We start from the raw sequence: 13,807 nt of genomic DNA on the forward strand, positions 1-13,807 counted from the left end.
TTTGAGGGAACATTTACAAGGTTCCACTTGTGTCCAGTAAGAACTGAATTTGAATTGCAACCCTTCCCTTGGTTGGATACTTGCAGATCTCTTTCTTCTACTTGACTGCCTATTTTCATGAAGACCATAGTAATGTAATTATCTTTGAGTCCTCTGTTCTGTCTGTCAAATCCATTTGAAATTGTCCAGTAAGTTCCTAAGTAATTAAGAACGGAGCCACAGATGCACAGAACATAACGCTGAACCTTTTTCTCATAGGAAACTGGGATGCAAGCAAATATGTTAAGACATCCAAACCTTTTCATTAACTTCTTTACATACGAGTGTAGCATAATTATGGTTGTGTGGAATTATATACCATTTTTATTGCTGGGGACTGGCTGAATTTGGACCCATCAGACTCTAATTAGTGGAACACAAATATAACCTTATATTTAGTGAAATTCAAATGTTTTGCTTTTATTTGCATTTTGTAATGTTTAGTTCTGGCATATTTTTTAATATCTGCCATTGATATAGGCTGCGAGGCTTTGTAGTCATAGTACAAGACAGGGGCACTTTGAATACCTGTTTTTCTTTCTTTCTGTGTCTCTGGCAATGGAAGAAACTGACCGGCTGCTCTCTTCTTCCACGTCTTTTGGATTAGTAGGCGCACGCTAAGGAGAGGAGGCTGATAATATACAATACCTCTGTCTTAACCTAAGGATATATTTAACTGAGCCAATTTTACATCTCAAATATGTCAAAGTGGAGAGGCGCTTTGGCGTTTTTTTCTCCTGTTCCAGGCTATAAGTTTACACTGCTTACTTTGAGTTAGCTTCAGTGCTCATCTGGATTACAGGAAGTCAGTCCAGTTCAGTAAAATGGTAGAAAGTTCACTTGACAGAAAAAGTGAGCTGTTAGCTGCACTGTATCTTGAAGTATAATTTGAGGAAAACTAAAGAGCTCTCCTAACCACTGAAGATATTCCAGGAGAAAAGAAGATAGGGAGAAATCATGCTGAAGTGTAGTGAAGATTCTTTGCTTTTTGACCAATGACGAACCTGTATGCAGTGCTAACCTTGCTGAGGAAAGGCCAGATGAAGTAGCTAGACTGCAGTATGCTCCAGATATTAGTAATGTATTGTATTGCGTCTCCACACACAGGAAAAATTCTTGTGTTTGTTCTAGCTGTATGTTTAATTGCTTAACAGAACCTCTCAGAATATGAAACCTTCTTCCAAGGAAGTTCACCTCTTGACTTCCACAGTGTTCATCCCCAATCTTATTAATAACTACTTCTTATGGAAACCCAAAGTTTGCAAAGATCTTCTTCTGGGTTGAAATTAAAAAATGATGCATGTATACATGAAGGTTGTGTTTCTTTCCTGCAATCAGCATAGTAGGCAAATCCGGTCTTGTCTGTATTATGTGCCTTCTACTTTAAAGACACACTGTGATCCACCCATAACACAGAGTGTAGGAGTATGGAGAAGGGAATAAGAATTAGTCAGGTAAATGTAAATGCGTTTATTAAAATTAGATTTGTGAATATGTATCTCTGCTGAAATGCTGTGTCCTCTTATCACTGTTACAAAACGTAGATCAGTAAATAACATTCAGGTGGATCAGAAAGCATGATAAAGTGCCAAGGAATAGATGATTCAAGTATCTTTCGAAGATCAGAAGTAATTAACATAGAAATACTAAGAAAGACATATAATACTTTAAGACCTTTAAGATTTTAGCGCTTTCTATGGATTTACTTTTTCCTATATATTATTCATTAAATTAAACATAACACGATGAGACTAATTGCTGCAAACTAAATTCTTTCACAATTTTATACCAAAATAGTCAGATTTGCCAGTGATGTTGTTCGTGCTGTGTGTGCCTAATAATAATATCCTTTACAAATATGACCCAGCTGGAAGAAAGACTAAATGTTGTATATGTAGAGATATTTGTTGTTTTTCAGTTTATTTTAACCATGAAAGATCCCAATCTATTGAAAATTGCCTCATAAGGCAACTAAAATAATTTCAGAATTAAGAAGTTTTAGTATTGTAGGAAAATGTACCTACCCTCTAGCGATATGTTTTTGTTCTGTTTACTCTGATGTCAAGTTCCATTAGTGTTCTTTGATATATAAACAAGGTCAGCCTGAGGTCAAGCGTAGCTAAGAACCCTGATTCGAGCAAGTAGAGCTAAGGTACTGGACCGTATGATCCTACTCTTATTACTTTTTATTTGCTCAGTTATTTTTCTTTTTTTTTCTTTTTTTTTTTTTAAAATCAAATAGTGGTGAAGTCGAAGTCTTACAAGGTTTTCAAGAAATTGCATCCATATATTGCGTATTTTAAGGTTTAAGCATAATTTGGCCATAGTTTGATGCGCTATTTAATTGGGTACAGTGTTATGTCTCCTACACAGGATTGTGTTTTTTACACTTTTTAGCAGAAAGTTTGAGCTATATTTAAAGTCATTCCATTTAGTTCAGAAGTGCTAGGTTTAGAAAGCTGTACAGTGGAAAATCTTTCTTAGTAAAATATCAGACATCCCATTTGTGATATTTATAAAAGGAACAGAGAGACACCTACATTTTTATGTTTATATGGCTCTGTAAATCAAAAGCTTTGTAAGGTGAATATCTTTTTAAATTTGGCATAAAATTTTAGGTGAAGTTCAGTGGTTCCTTGCTAGTCCACTTGAAGTCTCCCATACAAGTCAATTTTGTTCTACCTTGTGACTCATATGAGCAAGGTATATTTTGGCCATACCACTTATATCTTTATTAGTCAAACTACTGCCTTCTTTCTGATGGAATAAACTGGTGAGTGAGAGTAGAACATTTTTATATGAATCTTGACTTTTTTATAAGAAATTTGTAACTGATGAAATATACATTTTGATGCCATGCAGGTTTTTGGGTTTTTGTAATAAACTTAGTGTAGCACCTCAGCAGTTCACATAGATTAACTGTACATATGCAATCATGAACAGGCTTTTCCATTTTGAGTGGGGAAAGTGTCTGTGTATCCAAGTTTATCCCTTTATATACACACTTATGTATGTATAGAAATGTTTTATATTTATTTATTTTATATTTATATAAATGTTTTATATTTATATGTTTTATGATATGTTTTTTGGACATTTTTAAAATTTAGATCATTATTTCAGAGACTAGTTTCTCTCTGTCCCAAAGTTTTTTTACAAAACTAAGTGCTTAGCTAAGAGTTCTGAATTATTTTAACATAATTCTCTTCAATTATATTTAATTGCCTGAAAGAACTGAAAATCAGAACTAATATGAAGCTCCTAGATGCATATTAGCTTCGAAAATCTGAAACAAACTTTGGAACGCCATTTTAAGCACTTGTATTTTGCTTCATCTGTATCTTTTAACTAATGTTGATATTCTTAGGAACAATACAGGCTTGCAGACCTTTCAAGGGGGGAAAGGAAGTTGCAACCTGTGTGACCTGGAATGCTTTTACTCACGTGTTGAAGTACTGACTAGTACTTAGGAAAGGTTTTCCTCCTGCACCACTAGAGGCTTAGCTGAGAGAATTTGAAGTAAAAATTCAGGAAGTATTTGGGGCTGAGAGAATTCTAGGCTTATTTAACACTTTTTACTAAAGCTAAAATGCTTCTGTGGGTTTCTGACCTTTTTGATAGAGTACCAGTAAAAGCAGATGCATTCATACTTGCCAGTTTTCATGGGTAATATGGAAGTTGTTCTGTTGTATTCTGCTCCAGAGGTTTCTTGTCTGACTAGTTCTGAACTACAGAGCATAATTTGAGGTTACTGTAATAATTAATGGTGAATAACAATTACATTATTAAGTTGTCATAATAAAATTTTAATTTGTCAATGATCTAAAACTCAGTCTTGTACGAGAACATTTTTTTTACTTATTTGTCAATATAATAATTTTTGTGGGTTTTTTTTTTTTTTTTAGAACATTCATGATGTAGATGATGAAGGATACAGCATTAAACCAGAAGCAACACAGGATATCCTTTTTACTATTGATGTGCTGAGTTATTTGATGCTAGAGTACTTTGGAGAGAGAAAGTACTGATTAAAGTGTTAAGTAAAGGAAGATGAGTAACACTCATGCTTACGTTGCAACTTCATATTCTTATGTTGGTAGCTTTTGCAAAGTGTACAATATTTCATCTGTCTTAGGTTTTATGTGTGTGCAAATGTTAAAGATTAGGTCAGATGTCATGGGGGAACTTTTTGTCTGACAATAGTAAACCAAAATAAAACAAAAATCCTGGAAAAAAAAGGTTTACAGTGATCATGTGGATGTTTCTCCTTGATAAGCTTTCAGGAAGTTTGCAAAGTAAAGTTTGTGAACTTTTTTAAGCATACAGACCGGTTATCTGTTCTATACCTTCACTCTCCCATGTTTTTATAACACCATTAAAAAGTTACTTAATGAAGTCATTACACCACATGCTGTTTCTAATTAGTAATTCTAGCTTTTATCATCTTTTCAATAATAGCTTTGATATGCAAAATAGATTTTTTTATGAGCCATTTTTTAAGGAGACTTGTAATTTTCTGTACTCTTCTTTTGAAGGAAAAGATTGTTGTCCTCTTTTTTCCTCCTGTCAGAAACAGAGGGAAGCTCTACGTTAAGTTAAGTGCTGGGAGTAATTCTTCTAGAGTTAAGCAAGCATAGTGTGTTAGCAAGATAGCTCATTTTTGGAAATGTATTCACTATTTTTCCTGGGTGCTACAGATACAAGGCCAGCTTAAGGTAAAAGTGAACTTATACTTTGCAATTACCTTAAATGGTGAAAACTTTTAAGCCTTTAAGGGTGCCTAAAGTAGCCAGTCCATCATCATCATTTCTCTGTTCTCATCAGCTTTGCAGATTATGCCTTTGTTGCCCACAGTGAATACTCCTGTACTGATAAAAGCAGTTCATGCTCTATCCCATTATAAAATTGGTACAAAAGTGAAAGAATTTTATCCAGTTTGGGCAGAGGCGTGATCATTTTTTTCAAACTTTGTATTCATGAAATGGAGAAAGGAGTGAAAAACATTTGTGCATTGTAAATTATTCACCTGGGTATGCTTTTCTCCATTACCCTTTTTGTCATGAAACAATAGAAAAGACCGTATATCCACTGGAAAACCTCAGTGACTTGCAATTGTTGTCAGCCAGGTAGTTCTTGAGCTTCCTGAATTTTCAGAACCTCATCAGTTCCTTTTCTCATTTCCTCTGTTAGCATCCAAGAGCGGATATTTATTCCACTGATGAGGACTCTAGAGATGATTTGTTGGAGGACATGACTTTTCTGTAACAGCAGTCAGTCTTAATTAGTCCAGTCTTCAATTTTGGAAAAGCAGTTTACAATCAGCTGCCTGATTTGTAGGAAACTGATCTTGAAAATTAGTGGTAGCTTTCAAGGCAAGAGATCTTTTGGATAAATGAAGAATGGTTTTCCTTAAAATTCTCGTTTCCAAATATGATGCATTTAGGCAGATAGCCTATAAGATGAAGACATTTGACTTTTTCCTCCCCATGACCCAGGAATTCTTTCAGTTGAAATGGATTTGGAATGTCTTTAGGCTTCAGGGGTTTAATCTCTGTCAGGGAATAGTTTGAAGACATTTCATTCAAATGGTAGGCATGTTTCCAAGCAAGAACAACAGAAGCAAGGTATAGCACATGTATACTACCCCTTAGTAGTAAGAAATTTTTGTGTTTAAGTAGAGGAAAATATACAAATTCTTTCTTGTCAAAACATATCCTTTTTTTAAGACTTAGCATAAACCTTTCAGAGCTTTTGCTCAGTCCAGATTCTGTGCATATATAGAACAAAGACTACATTCGTCTGTATGTTTTGCTTATTTTAAGGACTGAGTTGTCATTGTGATACCTTTTTTTACCAGGGATGACAATGCTTTAAGCAGCTAATGGTGTTCAGTTTACTGTGCAGCCTTCTGTGTAATTGGCATCCTTTCTTGCAAAATTTTCAGTGCCACTTTGCAAAAAGGACAAGTAGGGTGGCTGCCCCTGCTGCTGCTGCTTCCTTTAATGTTAATGCTTGGTAGGAGTATCGCGGACATTTCACTGCTAACTAAAAAGGCAAGGGCATTCCTTCACTTGCTTTAAAATGATTTGTACGTTTTTCATAAATGCATTAGAACTCCTAGTTGACTCTTACAAATAATGAATGTAACATGCAGAAGTATTGCTAGTGAAGAATATTTCATTTATCCTGATGCCTTCAAATATGCAGCTGTTCAGTTATAAGGCATATATTGCAGTTTGCCAGTTACATGACATAGCACCTTTTAGAACAGAATATCATTATGAAGATGAATGGAATATGAAAACTGAATTTTAATTCTGATTTGTGAATTTGGGGCAGTGGATATGTATGAAGCATTTATAGAAGTGCATAGAGAGCTTTAGTGTTGTTTACCTGTCATGTTCTCTTAATATGATCATTTTGTAGGAAGCCATTACAAAATGGATTAAGCAGATGAATCTGAAGTGTTTTCGCCTTAACTGAGAAAAACAAACCAAAGAGAACCATTTCTATTCCTCCAGTGATTCTGACTCTGAAGATGATGAACCCAGGAGGTTCCATGTAGAAATAAAACCTGTCCAGCCAAATAATAGCTCTCAGTACACTATGCCTTCCTTGGATGAATTAAAAGTGTCTATAGGAAACATCTCTCTTTCTCCAGCAATATCTGTAAGTTATTTTGTTTCTTGTATTTTTAATGTAGAGAACAAATTGGTGAAGAATCATTAGTGTTAAAATGTGTTTTACTGTTCAGAGTTTATTCTAGGTTGAAGTTAAGTGATTCTATTTCAAAGATTCTGTTTGCTTGTGCACTAGGGTCATCTTTGGTGCACTTTATTGCAGGGTAACATTAAGTAATTCTTCTTAGATTTTAATTTTCCTTTGAGTCTTGGGAGTGCTTAGTCCTTGTCTTCCTGCTTTTGCCATCACAAGACATTTGAATACATTGTGGAGATAGCTGAGTATAGCTTTAACAGCATTTACTAGTTAGTATTTGACAATATACAAACCTTTAAAATAGATCACTTAATATGGATACATGTAACTTCCACCATGCAGCTTTAGCGTATGTATTCTGCCGATCTGCAGAATCAGAACAGCTTTGCTTTTAAGGATAATATTGTGGTTAACGTATTAAAATAATAATGATTTTTTCTTTTTTTTTTTTCCCCTCCACATTTTGAAAGCAGAGGCACAGTCCTGTAAGTACAGAATGGCTTTTATTCATGTTTTTAGATTAAAACCAAGTAAGCATAGTATGTGATGGGATTATTGGGAAAACGTCAGGCAATGTTTCTTTTCATATACAGCATGTGACACATAAGCTGTTTAATTTTACTGCCCCAGCCTGTAAAGGGATTTAGTAATACTGCTCCCTCGTCAGCTATACAGTGTTCATTCCAGCCTTTTCTTACTGGTGTGACACGAGTGCACTGATTGTTCTGTACTGGTTTATATTCTGGTCTTCTGCAAGTTTACAATGTTTTGCCTGGTATTGAAAGCAAACATCTCATAGCAAGTTGAGTGAAAAGTAGAACCCTGGGACTAAGTGTTTTATTTGACAATTGTTAAAATAATTTATTCCTAACTTTTTTCCCATTTCAGGCACAAATTAATCGAAATTCATCCAGTAAGTGTCATTTTTTAACTTCTAGTTTATTTCTGTTCATTTTTTTCACATGGCATGAAAATAGTTCTTCTTTTAAAACGGTTGAAGAAATAAACTTCTTAAGTATCTGTATTTTAAATAGACAAAAATATATCTCTTGTGAGTTCTAGATACCTCAGTAATGTGTGCCTCTGAACTACTCACAGTAAACTCAAAGGACACAATTAAGTTTTTCAATCAAAATTTCAATACAGCTAGTAGAAACACCCAAAGTCCTCTTTTTTCTATACCCTCAGCTTCTCCCTATTCTGGGAAACAGATGAAGCTGGTTGTGACAGGGATGAGGAACACATCCAAGAGCCAAAGGGGGGACCCGATGGGAAAAACTCAAGTACAAGTTCCTGAAACCTTTCCACCTGCTGAAATTTAGTATAATCCACAAACCAGTAAAGCACACTCTCTGTTTTGTACTCAAACACATAGAATATGGTGATGGATATAGAGGACAGAGCATTAGTCTCTATCCTATGCGGATTTTTTTGGTGGGAAATCAAGCCAAATTTGCTGAAGATAATATCGATGTAAACAGTATAATCTAAGGAAGAAATTTCAATTGAATAACACTTCCTTCCAAAACTTTTTGCTCTGTGTAGTCCTCTCGTATTAGAAGCTATTTCAGGAGTATCTGAATTTATATTGTGAGAAAGAACAGATTTTTTCTTTTCCATTTTAATAATTCATAATTTGTTTCAAACTGCAACCATTAATATTTGCTACCTTTTTACAATAAAACTGAAATTTTTATTTTAGAGTGTCACAGCTTTGGTAATAATACTGTGTTATTTGCTTAGGTGAAGAATTAACAAAATCAAAGCTCTCTGCTCCAGCTAATGAGTAAGTTCAAATTTAAATTTCTGCCAAATGCAGTTTTGCAGGAAATTAATCTCGTTTTGATCTAGTACTTGGAAACTCAGTGGAAATATCAACTGATTGCTATTTTAAGTCAGGCATCTATTGCATCCTAAGAGTTAATGAGTAATTATGTAAAAATGGAGGTTTCTATTTAATGCATTTGCTTCAATTGATATTTATCATTACATGATTACAAACTGCTAGTTTTCAGTAAAATCTCAGGTTTAAAATAAGATAGGTTTAGTTTCTGTCATATAGTATTCCACTGTAAAGTCTTTAAGATTACAAGATTTGAACAGGTCTGTATGCAGTGCTTATATATTAATATACTGCAATAAATGGATTTGAAGATGTTTGTCTCCTTGAAAATGACAATAATTTAAGTGACATTATGAATTGTGTCCACACACCGAATTGCACCAAGGTATCAGTTCAGATAGCCTCCTTAGATGTAGAAAAGTTCCTTGACCTGCAGTTTGTAAATACTTTTATTTTTAGATGTGAAAACTAACTAATAGAGAATAATTTAGCAAACTTATTTATTACACTATATTATCAAACTACTACTGAAGTTGTAGTTTGATTTTATGAGTACATACATTTCTCATTTATATTCCAATTGTAATGCTTAATATAGAAAGGGGAACAGTGACCTCCTGGCGTGGGATCCACTCTTCAGCAGTTCTCTTGAATCTTCCTCTTCAGCTTCCTTGACATCCTCATCCTCCTCAGGTAAAATCTTTGACAGTAGAAAATGTTTTCTCTGTATAGTTCAGCATGTTTTGCTGTTATTGCAAGGGGACATGCTTTGACTTTTGAAATAAAGGAACTTTGTAAAGCAGTGTACTGTGTTTCAAGCTGAGGGTGCAGTATATCAGGCTTTCAGGCTAGGGAGCAAGGAGGAAGAGGAAACACTACAAATGTTAGGAAAATTCTGTCTTGCTTCTGCCTTTTTTATCACCTTGTCTCACTTTCCAAAACCAAAGATTGCCATCTAGAATATAATTATGTTATTTCAACTGGTAGGACTGGGAGATTAAGTGGAGGTTGTCACAGCAATTGTCAGACAAGCTGAGCTTGCAGTGGGAGTTGGGATGGTTCTTTCAAGGAAAGTCCATTGAGCTATGTAGTAAAAAGGCACCGCAGATCTTTGCTGTGAGGAACTTGTTTCTTGCAGGAAACTATCATCCTGTTAGTAGATGTGTGGACATAATCTGAGAGGAGATGGATAAAAATGGCAGGACTGGGACTAGAACTAAGGAAGAGAGTAGGGGTATTGGGAGGAAAAGGGTGGGCTGAGGCGAATGGGAGGTGAAGGGCAAGATGTTTCATGGGAATTTTCAGTGCATGATTTTTGAGGATGTGTAGTGTGACCAGGACACTGGCAGGCTTTCCTGAAACCTGATCTATACATATATATATATATATATATATATATATATATGGTTATATTCAAAAGGCAGTCAAGGAAGGGGACCAAAATAGTACATGAGCAGAGGTTTCTCTTGAAGAGGCTGACAGCTGGAGATGTTGAAAAACTAGTCAAGAAAAAGGAAGGATGTAAAACAAAGGACAGACGGACTAAAACAAAAACAGCTTATGCACCTGCTTACTTAAAGCATTTATTGTTTATTATTTATTGTTTATTATTTATTGTTTATTATTTCTCAGGGAATTTAAAGCAGAATCTACAATCCACTAACAGTATCAGATACCGTGTTTTCATAGTTCTTTTCAGTTTACCTACCTCATATCTATTTTCCAGCCCCTGCTGTTCAAATATAGAGACTCTTCTCCTCCCACATGCCTAATAAGAGAAGTGTTTTCCGTTTCTTTTAGTTAGCTATTCATATTCCAAAAATTATGACAGACTTCACTTCTTTCTTCACAGTCATGGCTTTCTAGCTGTTTTCCTTTATAATGGATAACATAGGTTGAAGAACAGTAGGGAAAAGTACGTTTCAATTGGGAAACTCTGCATAACTAGTTTTACTTCTTCTTGGCTTAGTAACGTACTCTAGGCAGCAACCAGCATTGCTGTATAACCTCTTAAGTTTTAAGTGGAACTTACTCTTTGACTACAAATTTGTGCTGGTTCTGGTTTTTAACAAATATAGCTTATGGAAATCATTGGACTGTCTCTTCCTTATTTAGATAACCAGTCAACAGCATTGGCTCGTGGATCCATGTTTGCAACATATTTAAAGATATATATATATATTTTAAAAAATGGAATATCCTCAAAATAATCTGTTTTACTAGCTTTGGTCTGTTGTCAGAGCCCCGTAGAGGAAGGCAGAGGATTTGTGGTACTGGTGGTTCTTAACTGTATCCAGTTGTTTACTGCACTGCCTGGATGGGAAGTAAAATCAGGTTAGGGAGTATTTGTACAGCCCCTCTCAGTAGCATAGTTGTGGAGAAAGTAAACTCTGGCCGATGAGTACTGACAGGAAATTGGATCTGTAACAGTCTCTGTAGCCATACTTGGGAGGAGTCATCTATCCAAGCCCTCATATCTGAATGAGGCTTACTTCCAGAGCCCTACGCTTCATTGAAACTGGTGGAATATAGTGTCCAGTGGGCATAAGTCAATATTAGATCTATGACATCTGTGCTTGGCAGACTTGATCTGCTAAATAATTATTTAAAGGATTGTTGTTCTAAGAATTAACAAACATACTTATGTTTGTGAAACGATCTATGGAGTTAAGTAGAAAAGTGACTGTTCTAAAGTATAACAAATTACTAATGCTTTTGGGGAAAACATATGGGATTTATATAGGTTGTATTGTTATTTAAATTAAATTCTGATTCTCAGTAACATGCAGCTTAGCTCTAAAGACATTAAAAATACACAACTTTGATCTGATTGTATTTTCCTTGAAATCAAGGCTTTCTCTTCAACTTCAGGGTTAATATAGGTAAGCTGGTTCTTAAAGCTTTTGAAAATCTCAATTCAAATCTTAAGTTACATAAATTAGGGGGTTTGTGTGCAGCATTCATGATGTAGCTTGTTCCACGGGTTACTTTTTACTGTTAAAACATTTCTTTAAATGTGTGTTAATCATTGAACACTTAAACTACCATGATATTTGAGCAGACAGTTGTTTATGCAGTACAGAAGTAAACTTTGGTCATCCATGAATAATCGTGCTTTATTAGAAGTTTAAGCTAACTTTGTTATCTTGAACCAACCCAACAGACATTTTTTAGCCAGCTATTGGTATTGTAAAAATGCTTCTTTTTATGTTCCTCATTTTCAGCCACGTGCATTTTTAAAATAGTTTTGAACACTTGCACAATCCTTTTTGAATAGGATTTGCTGTAGTATTTTATACTTTGAATTATATTTAAGATAGCTTAAAAAGGGAAAACTGTGTTTGTGTAGGCTTAGATAATGTACTTGTTCAGTGTACAAAAAGACCACTGTAGGGAGGACATCTGTACTTTTGATCTGACTTTTAAATGTATGGCTCTCTTTTTTGATTCTGTTTGTCACTCTGCTGTTGCTCCTAGCTTTGCCAGTCTTCAAGACATTAAGAATTGACTAACCTTGCATTTTCTGCTTCTGTTGTCATCTACTGTGACAGGCAACAGTCAAGTGCAGGAAATACGTGTGGAAAACTCCCATTTTCCAGCACCCTGAAGACTATAGGATAATAGAGGAAAGAGACTGGGGTGGATAATGCCTCATACATATAGTTACTCAGTAGATACTGGGTGATGAAGAACAGCAAACATCATGACTGCACTGTCTTCATTCATTCACTGAACAGCCATTTATGTTGGGCCTTCCTATTACAAATGTTAAGGACAGGAGGATAAAAATGTTTGGAGGGAAAAGAGTAGGATAGGTTTGATTAAATAACTTCAAAAGACATTAAAAGCAGAAATCTATGGAGAGGAAACAAAAGTGGAGTAGGACACAAGAAGAAAAAGACAAATGTGAGAGAAAGTTGAATCACAACAGAGAGGAGGTTAGAGGCATTGGGAAAGGAATGAGCAGGAGGGCCTTCAGTGGAAAGAAATGTAACAAATGACTTTTTGGCTTACTTGCAAAAAGGAAGTTTGGCAGTATGAATGAAGTACATTTTTTATGTGGCTGGTTTTTTTTCTTTTATTTGTAAGTGGTGGGATTTTTAGCCAAATAGAGCAATTATTTTTTATGCTGGCTAGTAATCCTCATGATGTGGATATTCAATACATTTTTGAAAATTGAAATGTTTATCTTTTCAGTGTTGATCCTAGTTTTAATTCTTCCCCTTTCCTTCAGCTACACTAAAAGAGCGCAGTAGGAGCTCCTCCTCATCTACCACTGGTTTGCCTGGGTGTAGAGTATCTCAGTCTTTACTTGGATACCAGACAGATTCTGGGTCTACAAGCCCATCCTCACCAGACTTTACTATTAGCAGCTTGTGCAAATCTAGTGTTACAGCAGCGCCTTCAGGGAGCACCAGTACTTTATCCAGTGTTTCACGCTCTCAAAGTCAGTGGATTTCTTTTGCTGATGAACTTCTTACAATTAGACACACAAGCACAGACAAGAAGGACCCCCAAAGATTTCATTTTAAAACTGAAAATGCCTGCCTTGCCTCTTCTGCTTTGCTTGGGAATTCTTCCAACAGCTGTGCTTCTGAGGATCAAAGTGACCTTTTCAATAATACTATATGCCATGAACAATTATTCATTGAAGAAACTGGCACTGCTGCTGAAATTTCTTCTGCATCATCTTCAGCACTACTGGACTATAGTTTAGTGTCTTCTTGTGTTCATACAAATAAGGGTATGGCAAGCATGCAATGTGTACTGCTCTTTGCTAATAACTGACTCCAAAAAGCAAGCTTTTCACTTGTTTTTCTTTTGGTTAGTATTGCTCACTTGATGTTAAAATTAACTCTTCTTCTTCTTACTTGGAATGTACTAAACCACTCATTAGCACCAACTTCCTTGAAAGTCAAAACAATGAAGTAAATAATCAGCTTGAAATAAGAAGAAAAAATCAAATTATGCTATTAAAGGCATTGCTTTCTCTTAAATATGCAGAGCTTTGCTTTTCTAGAAATAGGATTGTATTTTTGTGGGATGTCAGGCAGCAACGAGATCTCAAAGGTTAAGTGATTGCATTTGCAAAAACAATTCCATTCCTAAATGGTTTTGTATAGATGTTTTCTGATTAAATAAAATTAAATAAAATGGATTTTAAACTGTTCCTTTTTTAACACCCTATAATTTGGTGCATGGATGATA

General features: G+C 35.1%; 1 protein-coding gene across 9 annotated transcripts in view; it reads left to right on the forward strand.

Annotated features, from left to right (window-relative positions):
- Positions 1 to 13,807, forward strand: part of FCHO2 (FCH and mu domain containing endocytic adaptor 2) — a 95,498-nt gene that overhangs the window by 54,658 nt on the left and 27,033 nt on the right. For 5 of the 9 annotated variants that reach the window (XM_054053701.1, XM_054053703.1, XM_054053705.1 and 2 more), the window contains 7 exons: positions 3,945 to 3,999; positions 6,530 to 6,708; positions 7,227 to 7,241; positions 7,645 to 7,669; positions 8,500 to 8,542; positions 9,198 to 9,292; positions 12,834 to 13,343. In XM_054053701.1, coding sequence (XP_053909676.1) covers positions 3,945 to 3,999; positions 6,530 to 6,708; positions 7,227 to 7,241; positions 7,645 to 7,669; positions 8,500 to 8,542; positions 9,198 to 9,292; positions 12,834 to 13,343 — 922 coding nt within the window. The remainder of the gene's footprint in view (positions 1 to 3,944; positions 4,000 to 6,529; positions 6,709 to 7,226; positions 7,242 to 7,644; positions 7,670 to 8,499; positions 8,543 to 9,197; positions 9,293 to 12,833; positions 13,344 to 13,807) is intronic. The other 4 variants (XM_054053706.1, XM_054053707.1, XM_054053702.1 and 1 more) reach the window with 3 other exon arrangements.

The sequence above is a fragment of the Cuculus canorus genome, chromosome Z (genome assembly GCF_017976375.1).
Source record: "Cuculus canorus isolate bCucCan1 chromosome Z, bCucCan1.pri, whole genome shotgun sequence".
Classification (NCBI taxonomy): Eukaryota; Metazoa; Chordata; class Aves; order Cuculiformes; family Cuculidae; genus Cuculus; species Cuculus canorus.